The 25,982-nt window shown below is 38.7% G+C and overlaps 2 protein-coding genes across 2 annotated transcripts; one reads left to right on the top strand and one right to left on the bottom strand.

Annotated features, from left to right (window-relative positions):
* Positions 1-9,594: 9,594 nt before the first annotated feature.
* Positions 9,595-11,019, bottom strand: LOC113768653. The gene has a single exon (XM_027313097.1). The coding sequence runs from the start codon at positions 11,017-11,019 to the stop codon at positions 9,595-9,597; it is 1,425 nt and encodes a 474-aa protein (XP_027168898.1).
* A 4,166-nt stretch (positions 11,020-15,185) lies between these two features.
* Positions 15,186-17,170, top strand: LOC113768643 (zinc finger BED domain-containing protein RICESLEEPER 2-like). Its single transcript, XM_027313086.1, has 3 exons — positions 15,186-15,976; positions 16,085-17,068; positions 17,149-17,170. The coding sequence occupies exons 1-3, from the start codon at positions 15,186-15,188 to the stop codon at positions 17,168-17,170; spliced, it is 1,797 nt and encodes a 598-aa protein (XP_027168887.1).
* The last annotated feature ends 8,812 nt before the right edge of the window (positions 17,171-25,982 follow it).

Raw genomic sequence — 25,982 nt, 5'->3', positions numbered from 1 at the left:
GACCAATCAAGTGACTTTATTTCTGATTTTGAGGTGGCTAAGGAAAATGAGAGGTCAGGATTTGTCTTATTCTTGTGCCCAAAATTGTATGTAATTCCTTCAATACCACATCTTAGTAAAAGCAAATAGTTTGTCACCCCTATTTCTTAAGAAAATTTAGTCAACATATAAGCTTTAAACTTGCAACAAATGGGTAGGAACGATAGCTAAACATGTGAAAACTGGTTATACCCTTATGATCATGAGTAATTGATGGATTTCTTATGAGTATAATCCTTACTTTGGGTCGTCATGAAGGATAAGTCAGCGATGGATTTTATAAGCTTGTAATGTGGCTTGAGAACGATAGTTAAAAAATAAGACTTTCAAGGACATTGCACCGAAGATCACATTTTTCCAAAATTGCCCCTATTTTGAACTCAAAGATCTTAGATTTGGTGACTTTCATCATCACTTAATGGGGACTTCACCATCAAATCTTTTCCATTTTCTTTGCATTTATTTTCTTTTCCCTTTTCTTTTCAAAGGTGGCCTGGTGGATTTTCAGATGTTTGTCAACTTCACAGCTAATCAATTCAAAAATACATCTAAAAAATTTCTTGGCATCAGTATAGGAGCATCACTTGCCAATTAGAAAATTTCTTGGCAGAGATATTGCAAAGAACAGAAGTCAGGACTTTCGGCTTTTGTAATGGGGTCAGGTGGGGTGCTTAGAAAAGTTAAGGCTTGAAAGCGGATTTCAAAAACGGTTTGAAGAATCCGAGATCGCATTGTTGCGCCAACCCTATTTTAGGGCTAAATCAGAATTTGCCCCAATTTATGCTCAATTGAGGCTTTTCTCTTTCATTTTCTTTCTTCTTTTGATTTTTCGGCCTTCTGCCATTCTTTTGAACTTTCACAAAATTTGCCCCAGTTTATTTTTGAACTGAGGTTCTCTTTTCTTCTTTTGTCTTTTGATTTTATTGCATTATCACTTTTCACTTCTTGAAACTTTTTCCTTTTCAACTCAAACTTGCCCCAGTGTGGGGTTTGCGATTCTCAGGGGTTGGCAAATGAAGTATTTTATTCTGAAGGTTCAAAAGGGATAACTAGGGATAGAATGTTTGATTGGAAAAGAAGAGGGCCTGACTTTTATTCCGTTCCTTACAATAACTCTGAAAGGAAACTTTCATTAATGCGAAATTTCTTGCATGTATCTGAATTAACTGACTGAGGAAGACCCTTGTTCATCCATATCTGTGAAACATAGGCGATTCGCGCGGACAAAACTCTTCCTTTTCTTTTCTCTTCTTTTTTTTTCCCCAAAATTGAAACCCAAGTGGAATCAAACTTCTCCAATTTGTGATTCCCTCTTTTCTTTTAGTTTTAGGATTTTTGCTTTTCTCCTTTCTGGAAAATTCTCCAATCTCCCTCCCCAATGTGGGGGTGCGATCGTAGGTACTTTGAAAAGAACCACCCATTTTAGCTCAAATAAGGATGCAAGGGATAAATAGTGTTTAGGTTGTAGAAACGATAGCCAAAGTATCATTCTTACACCTCATGACAACCAAAGTAACAAAATACTCATTGAGAACCTATTCCCCTTTTGATATTTGAAAATCTTCCAATATGGGGTAGTGATCATCAAGACTCTTATTTGAAACGAAATTATTCTTTTCAGGCTCAAATAGGAGAGCAAATGATAATAATCTGTATAGATAGAGAAACGAATGTTTAAAGTATCATTCCAAGTTTTCAAAACAAATAAGAATAATGCACATTTTTGCTTTCACTTAGATGTGGATTGAACTAGATTAGACACAATGAACATTTTCAAGCAAAAGTTGCCCCAAATTACAATTTATCAATCAATGTGACTGATTTTTATTTTGGGGTTAAATAGAGGTGGGCAAAAATAGGAATTGTACAATGAAGGAGAAAAAGGTATCTCATTGGGTCTTATTGTAAGGATTTTAGAAAGCATACACTTGTGAATTTTTCAGGCTAGAGGTTGAAAAAAATCTCAATTCAGTCTTATTTCTTAAAATTCATCATGAAATCCCTCAAATAGCCAAAAAAGAATGAAATATACATTATTATATACAAATCAACAATTGTATAAATAAAAACTTTATTGCTGAAAAAGTTTGAAACAAAATTTCTACAAATGAGAAGAGAAAGACTTCTGAAGATCTCCACATATACACACTTGTTTGCCTCTTTTTCGGAACAGAATTTTCTTTTCTTTGACAAATAATGATGAAGACTCTTAGAGGCTTTAGCCTAGCGCTTCCAAATAGATCCTTCATGTTTTCATTGCAGGGTCTGCCCAAGAATCAAGTATTACCTTTCAAACTTTATCGGATCAAAATTGTTATCAGATATAGAAAAATATTTTCACCTTATTGAAACATTTTTATTAATGCAGGGGAAGGGGAAAAAATAAAAGGAAAAATACCCCGAGTCAGTAAGTAAGAATAAAAGCTCGGTATGCATGTCCTATGGGGGAGCCCTTTTATGCCAAGGGTAGGCCTAGCATAAAAATGCAATCATCTAGGGTAGGCACCATACAATACCTGATGAATCCGATCAACTGATTGGGTGAAAAATGATTTGAAAATTTTGGCCAATTGGAGTGAGAAGAGACGTTTGTCCTAAAAAATGAGGACGAAGTCCGAATGGATTGCTTGTTTTGATCGACACATAAGATGATGTGAGAAAGAGCCTACTCTTGAAAGGATTGCAATGTCTCGACTAATTTATCCAGTGAACTTTAGACTTACACCCTAAAAAGGAATAAGCGGATCAAGAGAATAGGATGAAATTGATGATTTATTCAAAATTGACTAGATTACATTAAAAAGGGCAAAATGGTCAAATGCATTGAATGAAATTTGATTATTTATTCAAAATTGAATGGATAACCCTAAAAATGAATTAAATTAATCAAATGAATTGAATGAAATCAATTGATCAAATAGATCGAGTGAAATGATGATTTATTCAAAATCGACCGAATTGCCCTAAAATAGGTAAACTGGTCAAATGGATCGGACAAAATTGATGATTTATTCAAAATCGATAAGATTGCCCTAAGAATGGGTAAACTAATCAAATGAATTGAATGAAATTGGTGATCTATTCAAAATCGACTAGATTGCCCTAAAATGGGTAAACTAGTCAAATTCAAAATCAACTAGGTTGCCCTAAAGATGAACAAATTGATAAAATGGACTGGATGAAATTGATGAATAAAATGGTCCAGTGGATTGAATGGAATTGATGATTTATTGACTAAATTGTTCTAAAATGAATGAACTGACAAAATGAAATTGATAAATAATTTGATCAAATGAATTGAATGGAATTGATGGTTTATTCAAAAATCGATGGAATTATCTCCCCTTTGGTAGTTTCAAAAATGCATTGCGATGCATTAGCCTATGAGCCTCCTACAATCAAGATTTGGCCTCAATAAGTTTACCATCTCAAAAATGAGAAATTATTTACGAATTTCTTCAGGTTAATGTCCTTTAAGTAAGGAAATTTTTACCAATTTTGCTTAAAATGGCCAAAAGATGATTGTTAGATGCCCATATTCTAATGTACAAAGATCGCCCCAGGGTCATGGAAAGGACCGGATCCTACCTTACGTTGTGCACTACCCCTTTGGACGGTACAAAAATATAAACGTGCAAGTCTCCTTGGATTAAATATCCGAGACACAGGGCAGTTTATTCCTAACACGGGATCCCCTAAATGGCATTCCCCTTCTAGGGTTTATGCATGATGCCATTTTATCAAAGGGCGTAAATATGCAGTACACAAATGGAACGTGACCTAAAGGGAACCCCCTTTTGTATGCCAGGGTGAGCCTAAAATGAAACGTATTCATGCTGCAAATGCGAAACATTGAATTTAAACGTGTCATATCAAATAAGGTAGGCTCCTAGAGAGTACCATGCCAGGACTCTTATTTTCTAGGGCTGGTGAATGCAATGGAGACAAAAACCAAGAAAGGTTAGTTCAATCAGATAAATACACATAACACATTGTAGCAAAACAACATAAAGAGATAAAGCAATACAAAGAAAAGAGGGGTTGGATCCCTCCCCTCGTGAATAGTGTCCCTAATAGGGTAAGGCAGACTCTACCCTAGGTAAACTATCATGGATGCATGCGGTTGGGGCTCACTAATGCATCTAGACTCGATAGGTTTTAGGTCCCCGAGCCTTCAAACTTGGAAACCAAGGGTCATCAATCCCAAGGTTCTTTGTCGGTGGCTCGAGCGATTCCCCAGACATTGCTACGCACACATCGTGTCACGGCTACATGTCATGAGTGAATCTATCGAAAATCCTCAACCTTCAATTAAAAGCTAAAGGCTATGAACCCAAAGCTTAAAATGGAAGATTGAGTGACCCCTCGGATCATGCTACGCACACATCGTGTCGTGATCACAAGTCCAAGTGAGTCGCCTAAAATCCTAATAGGGTGGAGTGGCGTGACAAGCCACTAAAAGAAAAATAAATGAGGGGTGAAAAATTAAAACGTATGCACATATGCTAGTGCTCGTTTGGAGGGGAGGGATCAAGAACCAACGCGAGGCTCTAGGGTAATGTCCCTCACCTAAATGCAATGCAAATCGCGGGATCACATAGATAAACCATTCATCCATCAAATCAATCGTACGCAAATGTGTGAGGGAGTGAGTTGATACGCGCGAAATGCAAAACCCTAAAAAGGAAAAATGCAACCTTAAACATCCAAATGCGATATATGGAAAGGTTAAAAGAAGAAAAAGATGGACTAAATCAAATTTGCTCGGACTCTCTAACTCCCCAGTGGAGTCGCCAACTGTTGCGCCCCATTTTTAGCAAATAAAAATAAATGGTTTAAAAAGTGAATTTTGGATTGATTTTTTATTTGAAAAAGGATTTTTGATTTAAAAGCAAATGAAAAAACACGGGTCTAAATGGGACATGAAAATGCGACGATTTGACCTAAAATATAGTTTAAAAAGGGTTTTTGAATGAAAAATGGAGTCGCCACTTGGTATTGAGTTAAGGTGTACCAAGTCACCTTAAAAAATAAATTTTAAGTAAAATTATAGAAAAACCCTTTTAAACGACTCCTAAGTCTACAAAAATCAGAGAAAGTGTTTGGGAGTCACGTTTGATGGGAGGGAAGGCAAGGACGAGGTCCAAGGCACCCTGTCAACCTAGCCAAGACTAGTTGCGCGATTTAATCAAAGATTTTCTTATTTTAACCTAAAGATTTATCACATTTGGATGTACTATATGAATGCAAACCCTAGACCTAGGGGGTATCGGGGGGCAAAATTTCTCTTCAAAGCTCACTTGGTACCAGTCACATTAATTGTGACGCCCAATAAAGACTCTTTGAAGAGGTCACAAATAATGAAAAAATATGAGACTCTAAGAAAAGAAAACGTAAAAATAATTATACAAATATACGTGACCTAAAGGAATGCATCATGTCGGGTGCGGGGGACTAATGTGCGTGACTTCAATGTTCCCTTTAATAGAGGGAATACGAGCGTGCTAATGCTAGAAAGCCAAACTCGTCCATATCCCATACTCAAGGGGTTATTCCCTAATCTAATCAAGCAAATGAACTAACCTAGTTCTAATGCTTATATGAAATGCAAGTCTAATGTCATGTTTCCATACAAAGGGGTAAGGAATATATATAAGGGAAAATATGGGGGAAGGGGTGTACATATATAAGGAAAGTGTCATGCAACATGGTGAAAGAGGCCCTAGAAAGTAAAGATATGCATGAGATGAAGTGATTTTATCACACAATCATGATTTAACGCGCGAAGGGCTCCTAAGGGTCTAGCGTTGGACTAGCCCATATTTCTATATTTCTCACTAGCATTGGACTAGCGAGAAATCGAACAAGAAAACCACAACTAGCGTTGGACTAGTGCGGTATCGTGAAATGAATCACAACTAGCGTTGGACTAGTGTGATAACGTCACTAATTAATTATAACCTCATAAAAGCATAATAAAGCGAGTAAACACATAGTGTCACATAAACACATAACACATAATCATGATATCTAGATGCCAAGCCCTAAGAAAGCGGTAACACATAGCACATAGGCATGCAAACCACACAAACAAGAAATAAAGCGAATATAAACCCTAACTATTACATTTGAGGGGGGCCTACTACAAGCTAAAGGGGGAAATGAAATAAAATAATTAAAATAAATACCTAACTATTACAACTTGGCATTCAACTGCCTCCCCAAATAATCACAAAATTAAATTAAAATAAATATACGAAATTAAAACAAATAAAGTGGATAAATAAATAAATAAATAAAATGAAAACATTCAAAGGCATGCAATTAAGCACATAAATCACATAGACACATAGGGTCAAATAAAGTGAAAATAAGGGAAGAGTATACCTTCCTTGAGTTGGAGCCCTAATGGAGTGAAATTATTTATTTACCCTCCAAAAACAAAGAAAAGTCAGGGCACCAATCTAATTTTGAGAAAATTAAAGAAAATATGCAAATACAAGCTCACTTGGTCATAAAACTCTTAAATTCATGCATTAAGTGCAATTTAAACAAAGCGTGGTAATTAATTGAAGCAAACAAGCAATAAAGTTGTAAAATTAAAGCTGCCAAGGACCAAATTGAGGACATTATTCAATTGGTTGGGTCATAGTGAAATGAAGGGAAACTTGGGGGGCCAAAGTCCAATTTTTGGAAACATTTTCATGCAAATTCATGCAAAGTGGGGTGAGAAAGCTTCTGCAATCAAAAACAAACAAATGAACTGCTGCAACTTTTCTATAACTTCAGCAAATTTCTTTTCCCGCAACCATGTTCATGCCATTTCCTTATTCAATTTAAATGCATTCATGCAAGCAAACCAAGAAGAAACATGATGGAATTGTTATCTAAACAAAACACCATAGCTTGGGACCGAAAAGGAATGACAATCAAAAGAGCAAGACCATAAAAGTTTTATTCGGCAAAACTGAAATACATTTTCCAGCAAACATTTGGACATGATTCAAGTGCCCTTCCAACCCAAGCGCCCAAACTCAACACCAAACCTTCCATTTCCTTCCTTCAACACAAGATTAAACATGAAACTGAAGTGCAAAAGCTCAACTAGCAACTAAAGAGAAGAAAACACAGCATAAAAAATGCAGCAGCTTTCCCTGCTGCGTTTTGAAGGGAACAACTCCTAAATACTTGGCAATTTCAGCAATATTATACCATGAGCTTCCAACAAACTTTCAGACTCAAAATGCATCAGAAATGATCTACATTCATGCTAAACTCTGACTCAAACAAACCAGAAACAAGGCAAATGAAACTGATGATTTTTATTACTGAATTCTCAAACACGCCTATGCTTCATTTTGTAGAAAGGAAAACAGGAACTAAAATCTTGCTTAATGCTCACCAAACCAAAATCTCTCAAATAAGCTCTTGAGTAATCCTCAGGACTACACAGAAATGCAAGGAAAACAACTACTGGAACAAATGCGAACCAGAGAAAAACCAGTTGCAAAACATCAAAACATTTCTGCATTTTCCTATTGCAGCCCTTGCCGCAAACTCCCTTGATGTTTTGGAGTTTTAACAAGTTCATGCACCAGTCATTGACAACTCCAGAAAAGAAACCTTAATCTAAAACAAGTTAAACAGCAACATTCAGCGTCCAAACCATACAAAACTTAAATTGAGATCATGAAATTCTCATGTTTAAACGCGAAATCATGCAGATGCGATTCAGAGAAGGTTGCTGCAATTTTTTCAGCCACGATTCTATGCAATTGCTATGTTCGTCAAGTGTAAATTTTCCATCCGAACACAGCTAACATCTCAACCGAACATCAAAGGCATGATCTTGAACAATAAAAAAAATCACAGAGATTCATTATTCAAGCAAACAAGTTTTCGGCAAAAAAAATTTGCAATCTTCGGGGTTTCATCCTTTCATTACCAAACATATAAGTTATGCAAATCAGTTTCTAAACTAGCAAACTGTGCAACCTATACCCTTTACTGCTAAAATCCATCACCAACCTTGCGAAAAACACAAGCAAAACAGCAGACATGGAAACATCAAAAAGATAACAAACACAATAAAGCTCATGAAGCCGAACCCGCAGCTAAAAATGTCTCAAGATTCATGTCCCATCGAATTGTATTCTCATGAAAGGGACTCGCTAAAGCAATAAAGGAGGAAACTATGGTTACCTGAGAGTGTTCTGAACCCGGACGGACGCAAGGAGTAGCAAGAAAGCCGTGCAGAATGGAGCCGAAGAAATTTCGTCGCCACAAAGGAAAACGCTGACGAACCCACGACTTGGAGCTTCAATTTGGCCCTTTTAGAGTTGTTATCCCCTTTCCTCTTGCCCATGCTTTTCTTTTCTACTCGAAGCCTCTCAGCAGCTTTTTCTTGCTCGCTTTTCTTCCCTTAGTTTCCCGTTTCTCTCGCCCAGCCCCCTCTCGGCTCTCTCTTCACTTTTTTGGTTTCTGGTTCCTCTTCCCCGCAACCCCATAGCCTCTCTCAATCTCCCTTGCTCCTTTTTCTAATCCTAGCCGCCACTCCTCCCTATTTCCAAACCCCAGCCGTTGTACCTTTTTTCCTTTCTTAGATTTTTCTCGTTCGGCTTTCTCTCGGTTCTGTCCTCCAATCCCAGCCGCCAACCCCTTGCTCTTGCTCTCCATTTTTCCTTACTCCCTCAGTCTTGTTTTCTTATCCTCAGCCACCAGCTTTCACTCTTTGCTGTCCTTCCCGTAACTCTCCTTTCATCCGTCAGACTCTCCCCCACCAGAATCTCCTCTCATTTCATAACTTATATAGACAATCAAACCTAGCATCTACGGTGTTGTTTTCTTTCTGCATTTCCGGATGATTTCAGGCCATTAGATGGCTATTATCTCACATGCATTTGGAGCTCATGGATGAAGCCATATGGCCTGTACCATGGTCATATGACGGAGCAAAAAAAAAGTGAAAGAAAACAAGTGGAAAAGGAGTTGAAAAATGGCGCTGTAATTTTTGTTTCTGCATTCGTTCATGCGTAATTTCTCTTTGTTTTTTTGGAATTTTAGTATGAAGACAAAAATAAATAGATAATAAAATAAAATGAACTAGAACAAAATAAAATAAAATAAAACCCTAGAATTGCAACAAATAAAGCAAAATTAAATTAATTAAACCAATAAAGTTAAAAAATAAAAAATTTGGTGTCTACAGTGAGATCGCTGCCATCAAATTTTTGAACAGTGATATCCAAAGGGTCAGACGGTTTGATTCTGGGCCATCTGAAAAGAATATATAAGTCACAATATAAAACTGTACATTTTATTGAATTTCCAGACAAAACCAAACTTAATATCATGAAACGTGTATGAATCACTTGTATGAAACTTTAGTAGTCACTTGATTGAAAACTATTTACAAAAAACATAGTTAAACAAAAGGCTCATGTATGAACGATTTTCATTGGTTTTAACCAAAACAACTCCCCAAATTTATCGAAACTTCCCTTCAAGAGGGAGGAATCTCACTAATTCAGCCATTTCCAGGATTTTCAAATTTCTTCATTGGGGGGTAAATGCCTCAAAGGTGTCCTTGTGTTCAGGAAAGGGATTCGTACTTATGCTCGGTCCTTGTTCTTCCCTTTTCCTTAACACTATATCTCCTGCTTCGATCATGTCCTGGATCTTATGTTTTAGTACCCAACAATTACTGGTCGAGTGACCGGGGGCTCCAGAATGGTAGGCACAAGCGGCTTGAGGGTTGTACCCAGCAGAGAGACCTCGACGAGAGTAGTTTGAAGGAGGTATGTCATTGATTTCACCGGCAGCCTTGAGCTGTTCGTACAGTTGGTCAATGGGTCGGCCTAAGTTGGTAAAAGTTTGAGATCGACCAGGTTTTTGTATTTTATTGGTTTGAGGAGGGTTGTAAGTCTGTTGGTTTGGTGGAGCAGGTCTGGGATTATAAGGTAGACAAAGTCGAATTTGAGAATTGTTTTGAGATATTAGGGAGGGCATTGTAGGTGGGCTAGCATAGTTTGGCTGAGGTCGAGGGTGATTGGTAGTAGTATGGTAAACAGGGCGTGGGTTTGGGTAGCGAGATGAATATGTGTGGTAACGTTGGGATCTGGGTCTTGAAAACGGTCCTTGGCCCCACATAAAAGTAGTTTCCTCCTCTTTCTTCTTACATTGAGGCTCCCTTCCATTATTACTCTGACCTTGCAAGGCATCCAACTGTGATTTTAAAGCTGATACATTGACAATTTTCTCTGCTTTGACGTATTCGTCATATTCCTCTAACTTATTGATAATTACTGCAAATGAACACCAGATCATGTGAAAAATCTCCTCAAAATAGGGCGGGTCGTGAGCTTTGATGAACGTACGAACAATCTCATCTTCAGTCATGGGAGGCTCCACCTTGGCGGCCAATTTCCTCCATCTCTTCGCATATGTCTTGTGGTCCTCGGATGGTTTCCTCCTGGTTCCCTCCAATGTGGTCCTCGTTGGAGCCAACTCGCAATTGTATTCGTATTGCCTTACAAAAGTGGTTGATAAGTTCATCCATGTCCTCATATTCTCGGGCTTCAAATTGGAATACCAATCCAGTGCATCGCCTTCTAAGCTTTCAGGAAACAAACGAACTGGTAGATTCTCGTCATCTATTGGCTTGCCCAACTTGTTGGCGAACATTCGAAGATGCGTCTTGGGGTTGCCCGTTCCGTCATACTTGCTAAACTTGGGCGTTTTGAAACCCATGGGCAATTGCATATCCGGAAATAGGCACAACTCGTTGTAGTCCAGACCTCCTTGTTTGTTCAAACCTTGGCTTTTCCTTATGAACTCCTCAAACCGATCCAATCGCTTTAGCAAATTCTTATCTATCGACACGGATGACTCCCCAGCTTCTGCTTTCCCTTGGGTGGCGGTATCCATGTTAAATGGCTCAGCGATGGAGTAATAATGTGGTCCCTGAGGTTCGAGTGGCATATTCGGACTAATGTGTGGATAATTTTGGGTAATTTGGGGGTGAGGAAGATTGGTTTGGATAGCGGGTGCCTGGGTATGGGGTAGGCCATGAGTGGGATACATAAAAGTTTCTTCATGCGGATTTGCAAAATGCGGGGTAAAAGGGGTTTGAGTATAGGGTAAAAGTATTGGTTGCGGTTCAGGTTGGTTAGTAGGTAAAGGCTCAGGTTGACCACCGCTACCACTACCAGCAACCAACTGGTTGACCACCGCTACCACTACCAGTGATTCGGATGCATGTCCTATGGGGGAACCCTTTTTGTGCCAAGGGTAGGCCTAGAATGAAAATGCAATCCTCCAGAGCAGGCACTATACAATACCTGATGGATCCAATCAACTTATTGAGTGAAAAATAATTAAAAATAAAAATTATCCAATTGGAGTGAAAAAGGGACATTTGTCCTAAAAATGAGGACAAAGTCCGAATGGATCGCCTGTTTTGATCGACACACAAAATGATGTGTGAAAATTTGTACTCTTAAAAGGATTACATGTCTCGACTAATTTATTCAGTGAATCTTAGACTTAAACCCTAAAAGGGAAAAAACAGGTCAAAGGGATTGGATGGAATTGATGATTTATTCAAAATTGACCGGATCATCCTAAAAAGGGGTAAATTGGTCAAATGAATGAAAATGATGATTTATCGACTAAATTGTCCTAAAATGAATGAATTGACAAAATAAAATTGATAAATAATTTGATCAAATGAATTGAATGGAATTGATAGTTTATTCAAAAATCAATGGAATTAAACATAAAGTGCAAGTGCCTAGAAGTGCCTAAATTGTGATTTTAGATGATCCGGACCTCCTCCTTGTTAGGCGAAACTGAGCAGGGTCCACTTCTTCCTCTTCAGTTTCCTCATCATCATCACTGTTTTCATTTGCTGGAGCCTTTCCCTTGTCTTGTGGGTGAGAACTAGAAACACGAACCTCTGGAGTGGATTCAGTATGTGGAGTTTGCTCAGTTGGCTCAGTCCTAGGCTCCTTTTGATGTATATTCTCATCTTCTTGAGGGGTAGGAGGCACAAGCAAGTTCCTTTTGTCAATGAAGGTGGCTTGTTGTTTAGGTGATATGGTCATCATCAGACCATCTTCAAGAAGTAGGATGTGTTGTTTGAGATCCTCAAGTAAGGAAATGACCTCATGAGTGGATGAGGAAGGCTGAGTGAGTGATTTTCTGGGATGAATGGTAAAAGGTGAAACAAACTGAGACTGATCTCAAGGAGTTCTAGGGGTGAAAGGATTTCATGACGACTCGTTGTCCTGGATTCCAACACAGTTTTCTTGTAGCACCATTTACCATAAAAAAACCTGAGATTTTTTCTTTCAAAGTAAGTTTTTGAAAAGACAGTGGATGCACCCTTTTTTGGTGACACCCTAGTGAAAGGAATCTTAAAGTGAGCAAAGATTGGTGTTAAAAATTTTTCATAGGAAAGTTTCCTATGGCCATCAGTAGGGATGTACGCGAGCCGAGCTACTCGCGAGTAGCTCGGTCAACAACTCGGCTCGAACTCGAGTTGACCGAGTTCGAGCCGAGTTTCGAGTAGCTCGATAGCAAATCGAGTCGAGTTTCGAGTCACATTTGCCGAGCTCGTGGCTCGTCGAGTAGCTCGACGAGCCGGAGTTATTTAAATAAAATATTTATAATTTAAATAATATATATTTATTATAATTATAAAATGACCATTATGGGTATAAGTTATATGGAATTTACAATATACCCTTCTTTATAATAAAATCCTATAATGGCAAAAATGTAATAACATAATTGTAAAAAGCACTGAAAAGAAAAAATGTCTAAAAAAAAAGGTCTTTTCTTCCTTCTCTGTTCGACTTTCTTCTCTGTTCGAAGAAAGCCTCGCAAAAAAATTCACTTTACCAGCCGGCAGCCACTGACTCTGACTGATTTAGATCTACACCCTCACTCCGTTACTCTCAGTCTCTCGTTCGTCGCCGACGCCGTTGCTCGCCGCATCTGTGAGACTCCATCGCCATTTCCATCGCATCTGGTTACTGGTATGTCTATCTCTGCTCTAATGTTAAAGTTGGTGTCTTGGTAATTTTCACCGCAGCTCTTCTGGTATCCTTTGGTTGATGATTTGCTTTGTCGAAATTTCTTGGATTATGCCTCGGTGCTTCACAACTTCTATCAAACAACCTACTAATGAACTAAAAAAATACTAAAATCGAAGAAAAATGAAAACCTTCTGATGGAGTCCGAATCAGGGCTTCTTGATTAGTCATTGTCGAGCTTAGTTCAATTGGAGCCATATCTAACAGGCAACAGTTTTTGAATTCAATATTGTGCTGTATGTAGGAAAATGTCTTAGGATTCTGTGTCCTTGTTGCAGTCCTCTTCTAGGCGGAGTATGTGAACTCCCACAGATCTTGAAGGTGGGCAAATTGCAAATCGGAGTTTTTGTAACTATTTGAACTCATTAATTTGTAGTAGCTTCTAGTTATTTTACAAATTACAACTACGCAGTATAGATTTTATTACCCTACTGTGGCTGAGCTGATAAATCCTATTAAGTTCCATTATTAATTTTTACACCTCTTCATCTATTAAAGCTTGGAGCTGAGAAGTTATGATGACGACATATTTTAATATCAGCCATCATTAGTAGACGTTTTACACAATTTTAATGAAGACAGTTGGGAAGTAGAGCCTGAGGACGCTATATCTCTTTGGCTTTTCTTTTTCCTTTTACTGGATAATGGACACCATTTGCTATATCATTGGCGATGTTCATTTATCACTCTTCCAACTCCTAAATAAGTTTCTAATATGCTGGTGACTTGCATGTGTTCTGCTTCCATGATTTGCATAATCGACTTTTGGATTGATAAAATTTTACTAGAATTTGCCAAATTCTAGTTCAAAAAAGATCCTTTTAGATATGAACTGTTGAATTAATAAATTGATACAAGTTGGAAAATTAAGCAATAGAAACTAATTCATGCATGCTTATATTTCGTCCAAAACGCAGGAGTTAATTCGAATCCCTGCATGTAATGCATTACAACTATTTCTGGACATTGTTTCGGTAATTCCTTCCTGATCACAAGCAATTTAACTTGGAGTTAGAACGGAAGAAGGTACACTGGATTGTTTAACTTTATCCTGCATATAGTAACTGATTATCAGCATTTGATAATTATAAAGCCTGTTTTCTTTTTTAATGTTTGCCAGCTCGCCGTAAGATATACGTAAATTAATCTTGTACAGGTGGGGTTCTACTTAAATTCAATCTCATGTGTTCGTCGTACTTGTTATGCTATTTGTTTTACAATCACTGATAATGTAAATTATTCGTTTGTATGAATTGACACGAAGAAGGATATTGCCTTGTATTAATTACTTAATATGAGTTATTGGGAGAAATGTACTTTTAGTCCATAATGTTTAATCCCTAGCCATATGATTTTAGTTCTTAAAGTTTTGGCATGAGCAAATCTTCTTGTCAATATTTAGCACATGTGCAGTTTTGGTCCCTAAAATTTTGACAGGAGCAAATTAAATATATATGGTCCCCAGTGTATCCAATGTGATGCAAATTTAGGATAATTTACGGAATTTTTCAAATATTAGCATAATCAATCTTGTGCAATTACACGTTTATTAAATTAAAATTCTTGAAAAAGAAGCAAAATAGCTGGTAATCTTGAATAACAAGATTAACTTAATTATGTGATGGCACATTAATAACTAATTAACCAACAAACAAAAAAGAATTTTGCCTAATATAGTAGTACATTGTATTGCTAAGACTGACTTCAAAATCCTTTGTGTTATGATTTGACCAACTAGGTGTGATGAATTTGCCCAAATTCGGATTTGAGCAACCTCACATGCTTATTCTTTTTCTTTTTCTGCTCCTTCTTAGACCACACTTTGCTGTTTTGGATGTCTTACTACCTTCATGTCTTCTGAATCTAGTCGGGCAGAATCTTTGTCAAGAAAATGCAAAGTGGCACTAGACATTCAACGAGTTGCTCAAGATTAGAATGCAATGTCGAAGGAGTTGGTAAGCTAAATGTATAATATGTTGGGCAGTTTTTTTTAAGTGATATGCTGGTACTAATGAATGTTTATATTCACTTTATGGGTAAATTGTAGGTATGGCAATTAGTCCTCCCGAGGTATCTTCTATCCCGCGATCATCTGCTCATGATTCAACTACTCCATTCACGTTGGATACCCCTGTTTTCATAAGTAATGATACAACAACAGCTGGAGTTCAAGTATTTGCTCTTGAAGAACAAGAAGAAGAAGAAGAACCAACTGGTCAAATAGGAGGAGACACGCGGGAAGTGACTGAAGCTGAAGATGAATTCCAGATCCCTAAAAGAAATAAAACATCTGAGGCTTGGGATGATTTTGACGAAGTTGAGGAAAATGGATTGAATTATGCCATTTGCAAGCATTGCAAGAAAAAGCTGTCAAGAGGCAAGTCAAAGCAAACAAGTAGCATGTGGAGACATCGGAATAGATGTTCAGCCCGAAAAGCAAGCATTAGAAAGGCTGAGCAGCAAACAAAATTAAATTTCCAGCTAGCTGATGATTCTTTTCCGACTTTGCCACCCTTGAGCGCAAAGTTTGACATGGAGAAAGTTAGAGAGGCAGCTGCACATTGGGTGCTAATGCATGAGCATCCATTCACCATATTAGAAGAAGAAGGCTTCAATCTTATGATGAAACGAGCGGTGCCAGAGTGGAAGAAAATCTCTCGAGCAACAGCAAAAAATGATTGTATGCAAGTATATGAGCTTGAAAAAAATAAGTTGAGGAACAAGTTGAAAAATGTGGAAAGAGTGAGCATCACAACCGATCTTTGGAAGTCGAAAAATCAAAAGATCGAGTACATGGTCATCACCGGGCATTCGATTGATTCTGATTGGAAACTACAAAAGTGAGTCTTGAGTTTTGTACATATACCACCGCCTCACCGAGGAGTTGAGATAGCATCTTCAATTTTTAAAAGTGCAAAAGAGTGGGGCATTGAGCACAAAATTTACAGCATATCAGTTGATAATGCCTCGAACAATGATGTAGCTATTAGAATATTAAGAGATGACATCTCCAGGTCCAAAAAGCTTCTTTGTGATGGAAAATTGTTCCATGTTCGATGCTGTGCACACATCTTGAACCTTGTAGTTCAAGATGGCATTTCTGAGATTGTGGACATCACCAAAGCCATTAGGGATTCCGTGGAATTTGTGAATCGATCAGAGGGGCGTGCATTGATGTTTGCTGAAATTGCGCAACAACTCCATATACCAGGAAAAAAGTTGCTTTACGATTGTAAGACAAGATGGAATGCCACATTTGAGATGCTGAATTGTGCCATCAAATTTAAGGATGTTTTTCCCCGTTTTCAAGATAGAGAGCAAAGTTACGATTTTTGCCCATCTGCTGAGGATTGGAAAAAAGCTGAAAAGGTTTGTTCGGTCTTGGAAAAATTTTGGGAGTGCACACATATAATTTCTGGTTCAGATTATCCTACGAGCAATCTTTTCCTTCAAGAGTTGGTGAAGATAAAAAAAGTGTTGGATGCTCGAGTCAATGATGAAGACCCCTTCATTCGGGCCATGGTTCGAAGGATGAAAACTAAGTTTGACAAGTATTGGGGTGAATGTAATTTGATATTGGCCGTGGCTGCCATTTTAGATCCAAGACAGAAAATGAGGGTTGTGGACTTCACCTACCCTCAAATGTATCTACCTTCAGAGGCTTCTCAAAACATTTCCACCATTCGCCGAGTGCTATTTGAGTTATATGATGAGTATGTTGCTCTAGCGGCGAATCCAACAGGAGGGCCAATGGCTTCTAGCTCTTCCCAAAGGCAAGGAACAAATGCGACCAAGAAGACTAGATGGGGTGATTTTGATCAATATTGTGATGAAGTCGAGACTAGCGAACCTCATAAGTCAGAATTGATTGATTATTTAGACAAGCCTCGCCAAAAGATTGGAGAAGATCTCGATGAATTTGATTGTTTGGGGTGGTGGAAAATAAATCGAATCTCATATCCAGTACTTTCTCGAATGGCTAGCGATATATTGGCCATTCCGATAACTGCAGTTGCATCGGAGGCCACTTTTAGTGCCGGAACTAGAGTAATTGACACCTATCGAGCAGCACTTCACCCCGAGACAGTTCAAGTATTGATGTGCGCAGGAGATTGGTGTAGGAATCTTCACGGCATCAAAAAGAAGATGAAGGTCAGCTTTATTGTTTTACTACCAAACTTCTATATTTGAGTTATTGAGTATAAGTTAATTTATTCTTTTGGGAAGTTATGTAACTTTTTTTGTGTTTTTACCTCTATGCTTTTTGTAGGAAGCCAAGACAATCAAAGAATTTGACTTGCCAAAGCTTTGAAGATTTATGTTTCTAAATCTAGATTAGCTCATAATTTGGACCTTGTTATGAGACGTAACTTATTATGAATTGTGGAGTATGTTTATATTTTAAAGCCTTTTTCTTTCATTTGCCGAATGTATGACTATTGTGTGAGCAGGCTGGCCGCTGGTTAATGACATGCTAATGTGTAGGATAAATGTCTAGAAAACTTGTTTTTTGAGTGTGTCGTGTGTGGTATAAGGTTCAGAGGTTTTGCTTGTGGGTCCAATTCTTTTGCTCTTTCCTCTGTTTAAAATGATAGCCTAATCAACAGCCTGGAAAAAGCTGTTGCAATTTGCTGTAAAAGGCTCCAGCCTCTAGGATTGCATTTTAATGGTGGTATTGAGGTCATCTTTGCTGGGTCAGGTTAGTGACAAGAGTTTTCAACTTCATTCTTCTATATCCTATTCAAACACTTGTAATTATGCTGGACTATGGTCCATTTCTGAACCAGGAACATATTTTTCTGACATGTTCTTGTTTAAAGCAGCTTTCTTTAGTTAGTAATTAGTGATATTTGTGGGGAAGAGGAATTTCTGGATAGATCTTGGCATTGGTTTCTGAATTGAGCTTGTGGTTGGGATATTGTGGCTGTTTGAGATAATTGTTTGTCTCTCAATTTGGTGGCTCAGCTCATGTTTTGCTGAGTTTTGGAATTTTGTGGGGAATTTTGGTTAGTTTGGGTACTTTTGCAGCACACTTAGGAACTATGATCCGAGGAATTAGAATCATCCATTTTTTGCTGCTCTTGTGGGCACCTACCGTTGGTGGGTAATTGCTGAATTTGAAAGTTTCATGTCAAGCAATCCAGCAAGTGGGAATTTCCCTTTTTTCTTCTCTATTCTTCTTTGTGGTGAATCTGATTTTTAGGGGTGTTAAAGATACTAACTGTGGGAGGTAGAATGTGGATACTTTTGGTTGTATTTGTATTGATGAATCATGGATTTTATGCCTCATTTACTCCAGCTGATAGCTACTTGCTTGCCTTTGAATCTTCCCAAAACGTCACCTTTGATCTGGTTTTTTGGTCAAATCGAGTCAAAAAGCTTGATAAGGCTCGATTAAATGTCGAGCCTTATCGAGTAGAGTCTCGAGCCTAAAGGAAATTCTTCGAGTCGAGCTTCGAGTATCGATTTTTTGGACTCGATCGAGCTCGAGTCGAGCTCGAGCTTCTGTGTGTATGAGTCGAGTCGAGCTCGAGTATAGCGATACTCGAGCTCGACTTGGCTCGATTACATCCCTAGCCATCAGTACTGATTTTGATTAGAAATTTGCACATTACAAAACCAAAATCAATGCGAACTTTTTCAACAAAGCAGTAAAACAAGTAACGTTCCATTTTGTTGGCATCTGTCCTATGACCATCAGTAGAAACCAACAAATTTGAAATTATTAAAAAGATGATCAGATTTTGGGAACTTAGATTCTCCAATCTAGCCTCAGCAGGAGTGTTAAAGTGTGTGTGAAAATAAGCCATCAGTTTTGCAACATGAAAATGATGATAGGCAGAAGGAAATTTTTCATATAAGATAATGAGGAGGGGCTCATGGCTGCTCAAACTTCTAGTGCTCAGGTCATGCAAATACCCAGTGGTCCAATTACAAGAGCGCGTGCTAGGAGAATTCAAGATTCACTTCAAGCTCTTGTTTGCACGATTCAAGAACGAGTTGGTGATGACTTGAGGACCATTGAAGGATTACATAATGGAGAAACTACTCTCTACACTTTCCTTCAAATGGAAGAGCCAAATGAAGACTAGTTCATGGAGTACTAGCTTGCTAATTAGGGCTTTAATTACCATTATTAGTTGTTTGTTAGCATTAATAATTTCGGTCACTTTTTCCTTCACTTTGGCCGAATTAGAGTCTTAATTTTAGTTAACTAGTTGTTAGATATTTTCACCCTTAATGAAGGGCAAGGTCGTCCATTGGACATTCTAGGGTTTGAGTCCTGTAAGGCTATATATAGCCTAGGTTTTCATTCATTGAAGGACAATTCAGATTTTATAAAATATTCGTGAGTTTATTCACTCTCTCTTGCCTCAAGAGAATTTCCTTTGAATACTTGAGAATCAATCTCAAGCTGTTCATCGAACTTATCAATCAAGTAGTCTCCTTGATTGTGGCGTTCTTCTATCTATACTTTTGGTTCACTAAATTTGCTAGTCGTGGGTTAAGGAATCTCCTTAGTTCGTGGCTCGTGATTCTAGAAGGGTCAAAGTTCCGCCAATCATCCCAACTTGGTGTTCGTCTAGATCCGTCTCACATCAGTTGGTATCCAGAGCTAGTCGACGACATCAAGTATATCCCGTTGAGTTTGTTCGTAAGCTTTCTAGTCAATTTTATTTTGCAATTCTGGTCGTGTCTTCCTTTGTGTCAAGTCCGATTGTTATTACAAAAAAAAAAAATTCTGTCCGCCTTTGTTGTCTTGTTGAGTCACTCTTTGATTTCTTTTGCTTCGTGTCCACTTCGTGCATTACTTGTTGTGTGATTCTGTCTTGAAGCCTGCCTTCAAGTGTAGCCGTGTTTTGTTCGTTGCATATTCTGTTTAAATATCAAACAAAAACAAAAAATTTCTGCGACGGCTAGGGTTTTCACTTGCAACTAGGGTTTCCTTGGGTGCAAGTTTCTTGCCAAATCTGTCCAAACTTTAGTTTATTCCACCAAGTTGTTTTCATTAGTTTCCTAAACTGATTTTTGTGGTTAAACTTGTTTGGGGTTGGAATCTTGAAGAGGGACTACAATAATCTAGGGTTTCTTGAGTTTCTTGAAACTAATCTTGAAGTCTTGAAACTTTGATACATGTTTTGATCATTATTGGAGGATTGAAAGAGAACATTGGTTTGACATTAACATTCTGGAATTTTACCCAAAAACAGCCGAGTAATTGTGTGTTTTAGAGTCAAAAAAAAAAAGATGAAGAAAAGAGAAAAGGCATTCGGGTAGCAAGCAACAAAGAAAGAAGCCGAAATTTTATTGACCAAGCTGTCTTGTTACTCCTTGTTCCAAACCAAACCAGAAACTACACCAGGAAAAAAAAAGAAAAAAAAGAAAAGAAACTCAAAAATTCTGTCCAACCTCTTCTTGAAAGTCTCGAACACCTTGCGTCTTGATCACTTGAACAACCCTTGCTTGAGGTTCTTGATTATCTTGGGCCTTAAAAACTTGCACTTGCCTTCGTATACAAAGTTTCTTGTACGTTCTTGCATCCATACGGGGCTTCCTTGGTTTAGGAGTAAATCTCTTGGGAATTTCTTGAGCAAGCCGCTTGGGGGACTCTTGCGTGACAATACTCTCGTTGTCTTGAGAAGCCATTTCCTTGAAACAAGAAACAAAACTGTCGTGGCCTTGTCTAAGGAAGAGAGAACAGAATTGTGCGTTGCGTCTTGAAGGAGAAAGGCCGAATTGTTGGCAAGCTAAGGACGACTGGAGAGAGGAAATTTTAGTGAGGGATAGTCGACTTTTTGAAGGCTTCAAGAAGACAAGAAATCTGGAATTTTTTTCGTGGAAGCTATTCTGATTTGATAAGGTAACAAATCTGGAAATTTTCAGCGGTTAGGAAGCTACCAAATTCTGTTTTGCAGCCGACTTTGGAAGGTTTAAAAGGAGCAGAAATCTGGAAATTTTTTTAGCTACCAAATTCTGTTTTGCAGCCGACTTTGGGAGGTTTCAAAAGAGAAGGAAATCTGGAATTTTTTTTTTTGGGAACAATTCTGATTTGTTATAGCCGACTTTAGGAAGGTTTTTTTTTGGAGAGGGAATCTGGAAAAATTTTGGTAATAATTCTGTTTGGTTAGCCGACTTTAAGGAAATTTCCAAATAAGTCCAACACCTAACTTGTTTCCAAAAAAATCAATTGGGCAATTAAGTAAAGCACTTGGGAACTCCATCATCGTACTTGGACTTTCTTTTTTTTCTTTGTACATCAATTCTTTCCTCTTCCATTCCTTATTCATTACTTGAGCTTTCCATTTCTACTTTTTGTTTCCTTGTTCCTTTGATACAATTGGGAGCTATTTTGATTAAAGTTTGATTGAACTTCCTTGAGAAAATTTCTGATTTCTTCAAAGGAAACAAACAAGTGGTTTGAGAAGTGAATTGGTGAGAGAATTAGAGTGCCATAAACACTTGAGTGAAAACACGAGAGGAGTGAAACACTTACGGGAGCAAGTGAGGCATTTTCTACTAACAATTTGTCAAGTTTTGCAGGTTTCACCATGTCTCAGGAAAATGAACTTACCATTGCTCAGTTATCACTTAAAATGGATAATATGTGGAAGGAGATGCAGAGGAGATTTGACCAAAGGTTGGAAACAATCCATGAGCAAATTGATCAACTAAGTTCATCTAGGGCTTCTTCTAGGAAATCTAGGGGAAAATCCACCCTGGGGGAATCTAGTGACTCCAATGCCGATTCGGAACATGAGGCATACGAGCAAAGAAGACCAAAGCGAAACACAAGAGCCATCGGTGATGCAATCAAGGGGATTAAGATGAAGATTCCGCCTTTCCAAGGCAAATCTGATCCGGATACATACCTTGAATGGGAGAGTCGAGTGGAGCTAGTATTCGATTGTAATGACTACACCGATGCACAAAAATTGAGACTTGCTGTAGTAGAATTCACCCACTATGCCATAGTTTGGTGGGAACAAGTGGTCACAAGCAGGAGAAGGTGTGGAGAACTACCTATAACCACTTGGACTGAGCTCAAGAGGCTTATGAAGAAGCGATTTGTACCAAGTCACTACCATAGAGACTTGTACCAAAAACTTCAAACCTTGACACAAGGTCAACGCTCAGTTGAGGACTACTACAAGGACATGGAAATCTCCATGTTAAGAGCTGATATTCAAGAAGATAGAGAGGCTACAATGGCAAGATTTCTCAATGGTCTGAGGGTTGAAATAGCCGATCAACTGGAGCTTCAATACTATGTGGAGATTGAAGATATGGTGGAGAAAGCTATCAAGATTGAGCAAAGGCTCAAGAGGAGGGGTACAACCAGAAATTATAACCCTCATCCACAAACATTTACTCGACCATTCCAGCCCAGAAGGGAAGAGAGAGGTCCGAACGCTTGGAACCCTCCAAAGCCGAAGCAAGATCAAGGGTCCAGCTCACGGCCACCTTTTTCCAAAACCGACTCCAAGGTTGTTTCAAAGCCAACATTTGAAACTTCAAAACCTAGGAATCGTGACACCAAATGTTGGAGGTGTCAAGGAGTTGGGCATATTGCAAGCCAATGTCCAAACCCAAGGACCATGCTTGTCCTACCAAATGGCGACATTGTCACTGATGATGAAGAAGAGGATTACAAAGACATGCCTCCCTTGGTTGAAGAGGAAGATGAGATAGAGGAAGTTCCAACTCTAGACAAAGTTGGATTGGTAGCAAGAAGGGCACTAGCTACTCAAGCTAGTAAGGATGAGCTTCAACGTGACAACATCTTTTACACTAGGTGCCATGTGACCAACAAGGTATGCAGCTTGGTGATTGACCCCGGAAGTTGCACTAATGTTGCTAGTGCATTGATGGTGGAAAAACTAAACTTGCCAACTAGTGAGCACCCCCGTCCCTACAAGCTTCAGTGGTTAAACAACACTGGCGAGGTACGTGTTCATAAACAAGTTTTGGTTACTTTTCGCATTGGTAGGTATGAAGATGATGTCATGTGTCATGTAGTACCAATGCAAGCTGCACATATACTCTTAGGGCGTCCTTGGCAATTTGACAAAAGAGTCACTTTTGATGGTTTCTTGAACAAATACTCTTTCATACATAATTGTAAAAAGATTACACTTGCACCTCTTACACCTCAACAAGTGCATGAGGATCAAGTTAGTCTCCAAAAAGAGTATGACTTGCATACTACCACCAAGAAGGACAACGCCAAAGCTAAGAAATTAGTGACGGCCGACCCTTCTTCAAGCAAGTTGGATCACTCTCATTCGGCCTTAGAGCCCACACAGGAGAGAAAACCCAGCATGCTTGCCAAAGTGAAAGATGTGAGACAGGCCTTGCATTCTAATCAGGTTTTATTTATTTTATTTTGCAAGGAATCCTTACTCACTAATGCTCTTGATGCTTCCTTGCCTAGTATTATTACTAACCTCTTACAGGAGTATCAAGACGTCTTTCCTGAGGATATACCTAATGGATTGCCTCCATTAAGGGGAATTGAACATCAAATTGATTTCATTCCTGGATCTTCCCTTCCAAACAAGGCACTATATAGGACCAATCCTGAGGAAACCAAGGAGCAACAACGACAAGTGGAGGAGTTGCTTAGTAAGGGTTGGATTAAAGAGAGTCTAAGCCCTTGTGTTGTACCAGTTCTACTTGTTCCAAAGAAAGATGGAGGGTGGAGAATGTGCACTGATTGTAGGGCAATTAATGCCATCACGGTAAAGTACCGCCATCCCATACCTCGTCTGGATGACATGCTTGATGAATTACATGGTGCAATCATTTTTACTAAGATTGATTTGAAAAGTGGTTACCATCAAATTCGCATGAAAGAAGGAGATGAATGGAAAACTGCATTTAAGACAAAACATGGACTTTTTGAGTGGTTGGTCATGCCTTTTGGGCTAACCAATGCACCAAGTACTTTTATGAGACTCATGAATCATATTTTACGTTCTTTCATTGGTAAATTTGTGGTCGTTTACTTTGATGACATTTTGATCTATAGTAAGAGTCTAGATGAGCATGTTGTGCATTTACAAATGGTCCTAGATGCACTTCGCAAGGCGAGCCTCTACGCTAACCTTAAGAAGTGTACCTTTGGCACAAATCAATTGGTTTTCCTAGGCTATGTTGTAAGTGAGCAGGGAATTCATGTTGATCAAGACAAGGTGAAGGCTATTAGTGAATGGCCAACCCCTACCACTGTAAGTGAGGTGAGAAGTTTCCATGGCTTGGCAAGCTTCTATAGGCGTTTTGTCAAGGATTTTAGCACAATTGCTGCACCACTTACGTCAATTGTCAAGAAAGATGTGCAATTTCATTGGGGAGAGGAACAAGCTAAGTCTTTCCAATTACTTAAGCACAAGCTCACACATGCACCTGTTCTTAGTTTACCTAATTTTGACAAAGCTTTTGAAGTTGAGTGTGATGCTTCTGGTATAGGTATTGGTGATGTCTTACTTCAAGAGGGCCGCCCAGTTGCCTACTTTAGCGAGAAGTTGAATGGAGCTGCTCTAAACTACTCAACCTATGATAAGGAACTAATGGCCTTAGTGCGAGCTCTACAAACATGGCAACATTACCTTCGTCCTCGTGAGTTTGTCTTGCACACAGATCATGAGTCGCTCAAGCATATCAAGTCCCAAGACAAGTTGAGTAAGCGACATGCACGATGGATTACCTTCATTGACAGTTTTACCTTTGTGATCAAATACAAGACAGGTAAGACGAATGTAGTGGCTGATGCACTCTCGCGAAGACACACCCTTATCACTACATTAGATGCTAAGTTGCTTAGTTTTGAATTCCTTAAAGAACTTTATGCAACTGACTCAGATTTTGGTGAGATTTTTTCCTCCTTGCCACGACACTCTCGTGAGCATTATTTCATCTCTCAGGGGTTCTTATACTACAAGGACAAGCTTTGCATTCCCAAGAGCTCCATGCGCACACTCTTAGTCAGAGAATCTCATGGAGGAGGGCTAATGGGACACTTCGGCATTGCCAAGACCTTAATGATTCTCCAAGAACATTTCTTCTGGCCACGCATGAGGAGTGACGTGGAACGCCACATTGAAAGGTGCGTGACTTGTCACCAAGCAAAATCAAAGGTACACCCTTATGGTCTCTATACACCTTTGCCAATTCCACATGAACCATGGGTTGATCTATCAATGGATTTTGTGCTTGGACTACCTAGGACTAGAAAGGGACATGATTCAATCTATGTGGTAGTTGACCGTTTCTCCAAAATGGCCCATTTTATTCCTTGTCTTAAAACAGATGATGCTAAGCATGTTGCAGATTTATTCTTTCGTGAGATAGTGCGATTACATGGCATGCCACGCACTATTGTTTCTGATAGGGACGCCAAATTCCTTAGCTATTTTTGGAAAACTTTGTGGTGTAAACTAGGTACTAAATTGCTATTTTCTACTTCTAGACACCCACAAACTGATGGTCAAACCGAGGTTGTTAATAGGACTTTATCTACCCTATTGCGCGCAATTATTAAGAAGAACATAAAATCTTGGGAAGATTGCTTACCACATGTGGAATTTGCATACAATCGCACTGTTCATTCTGCTACACATTATTCGCCGTTTGAAATTGTGTATGGCTTTAACCCTCTCACACCTTTGGATTTAACTCCTTTACCTGTTCATGAGAGAGTTAACTTGGATGGTAAGAACAAGGCTGCACATGTACGTGAGTTACACACTAAGGTGCGAGCCAACATCGAGAAGCGTACACTTCAATACATCCAAAGTGCCAACAAGGGGCGCCGCAAGATGATCTTTGAGCCTGGCGATTGGGTATGGA

The sequence above is a fragment of the Coffea eugenioides genome, chromosome 1, assembly GCF_003713205.1.
Source record: "Coffea eugenioides isolate CCC68of chromosome 1, Ceug_1.0, whole genome shotgun sequence".
NCBI classification, from domain to species: Eukaryota; Viridiplantae; Streptophyta; class Magnoliopsida; order Gentianales; family Rubiaceae; genus Coffea; species Coffea eugenioides.
This window is presented reverse-complemented; position numbering and strand designations above follow the sequence as displayed.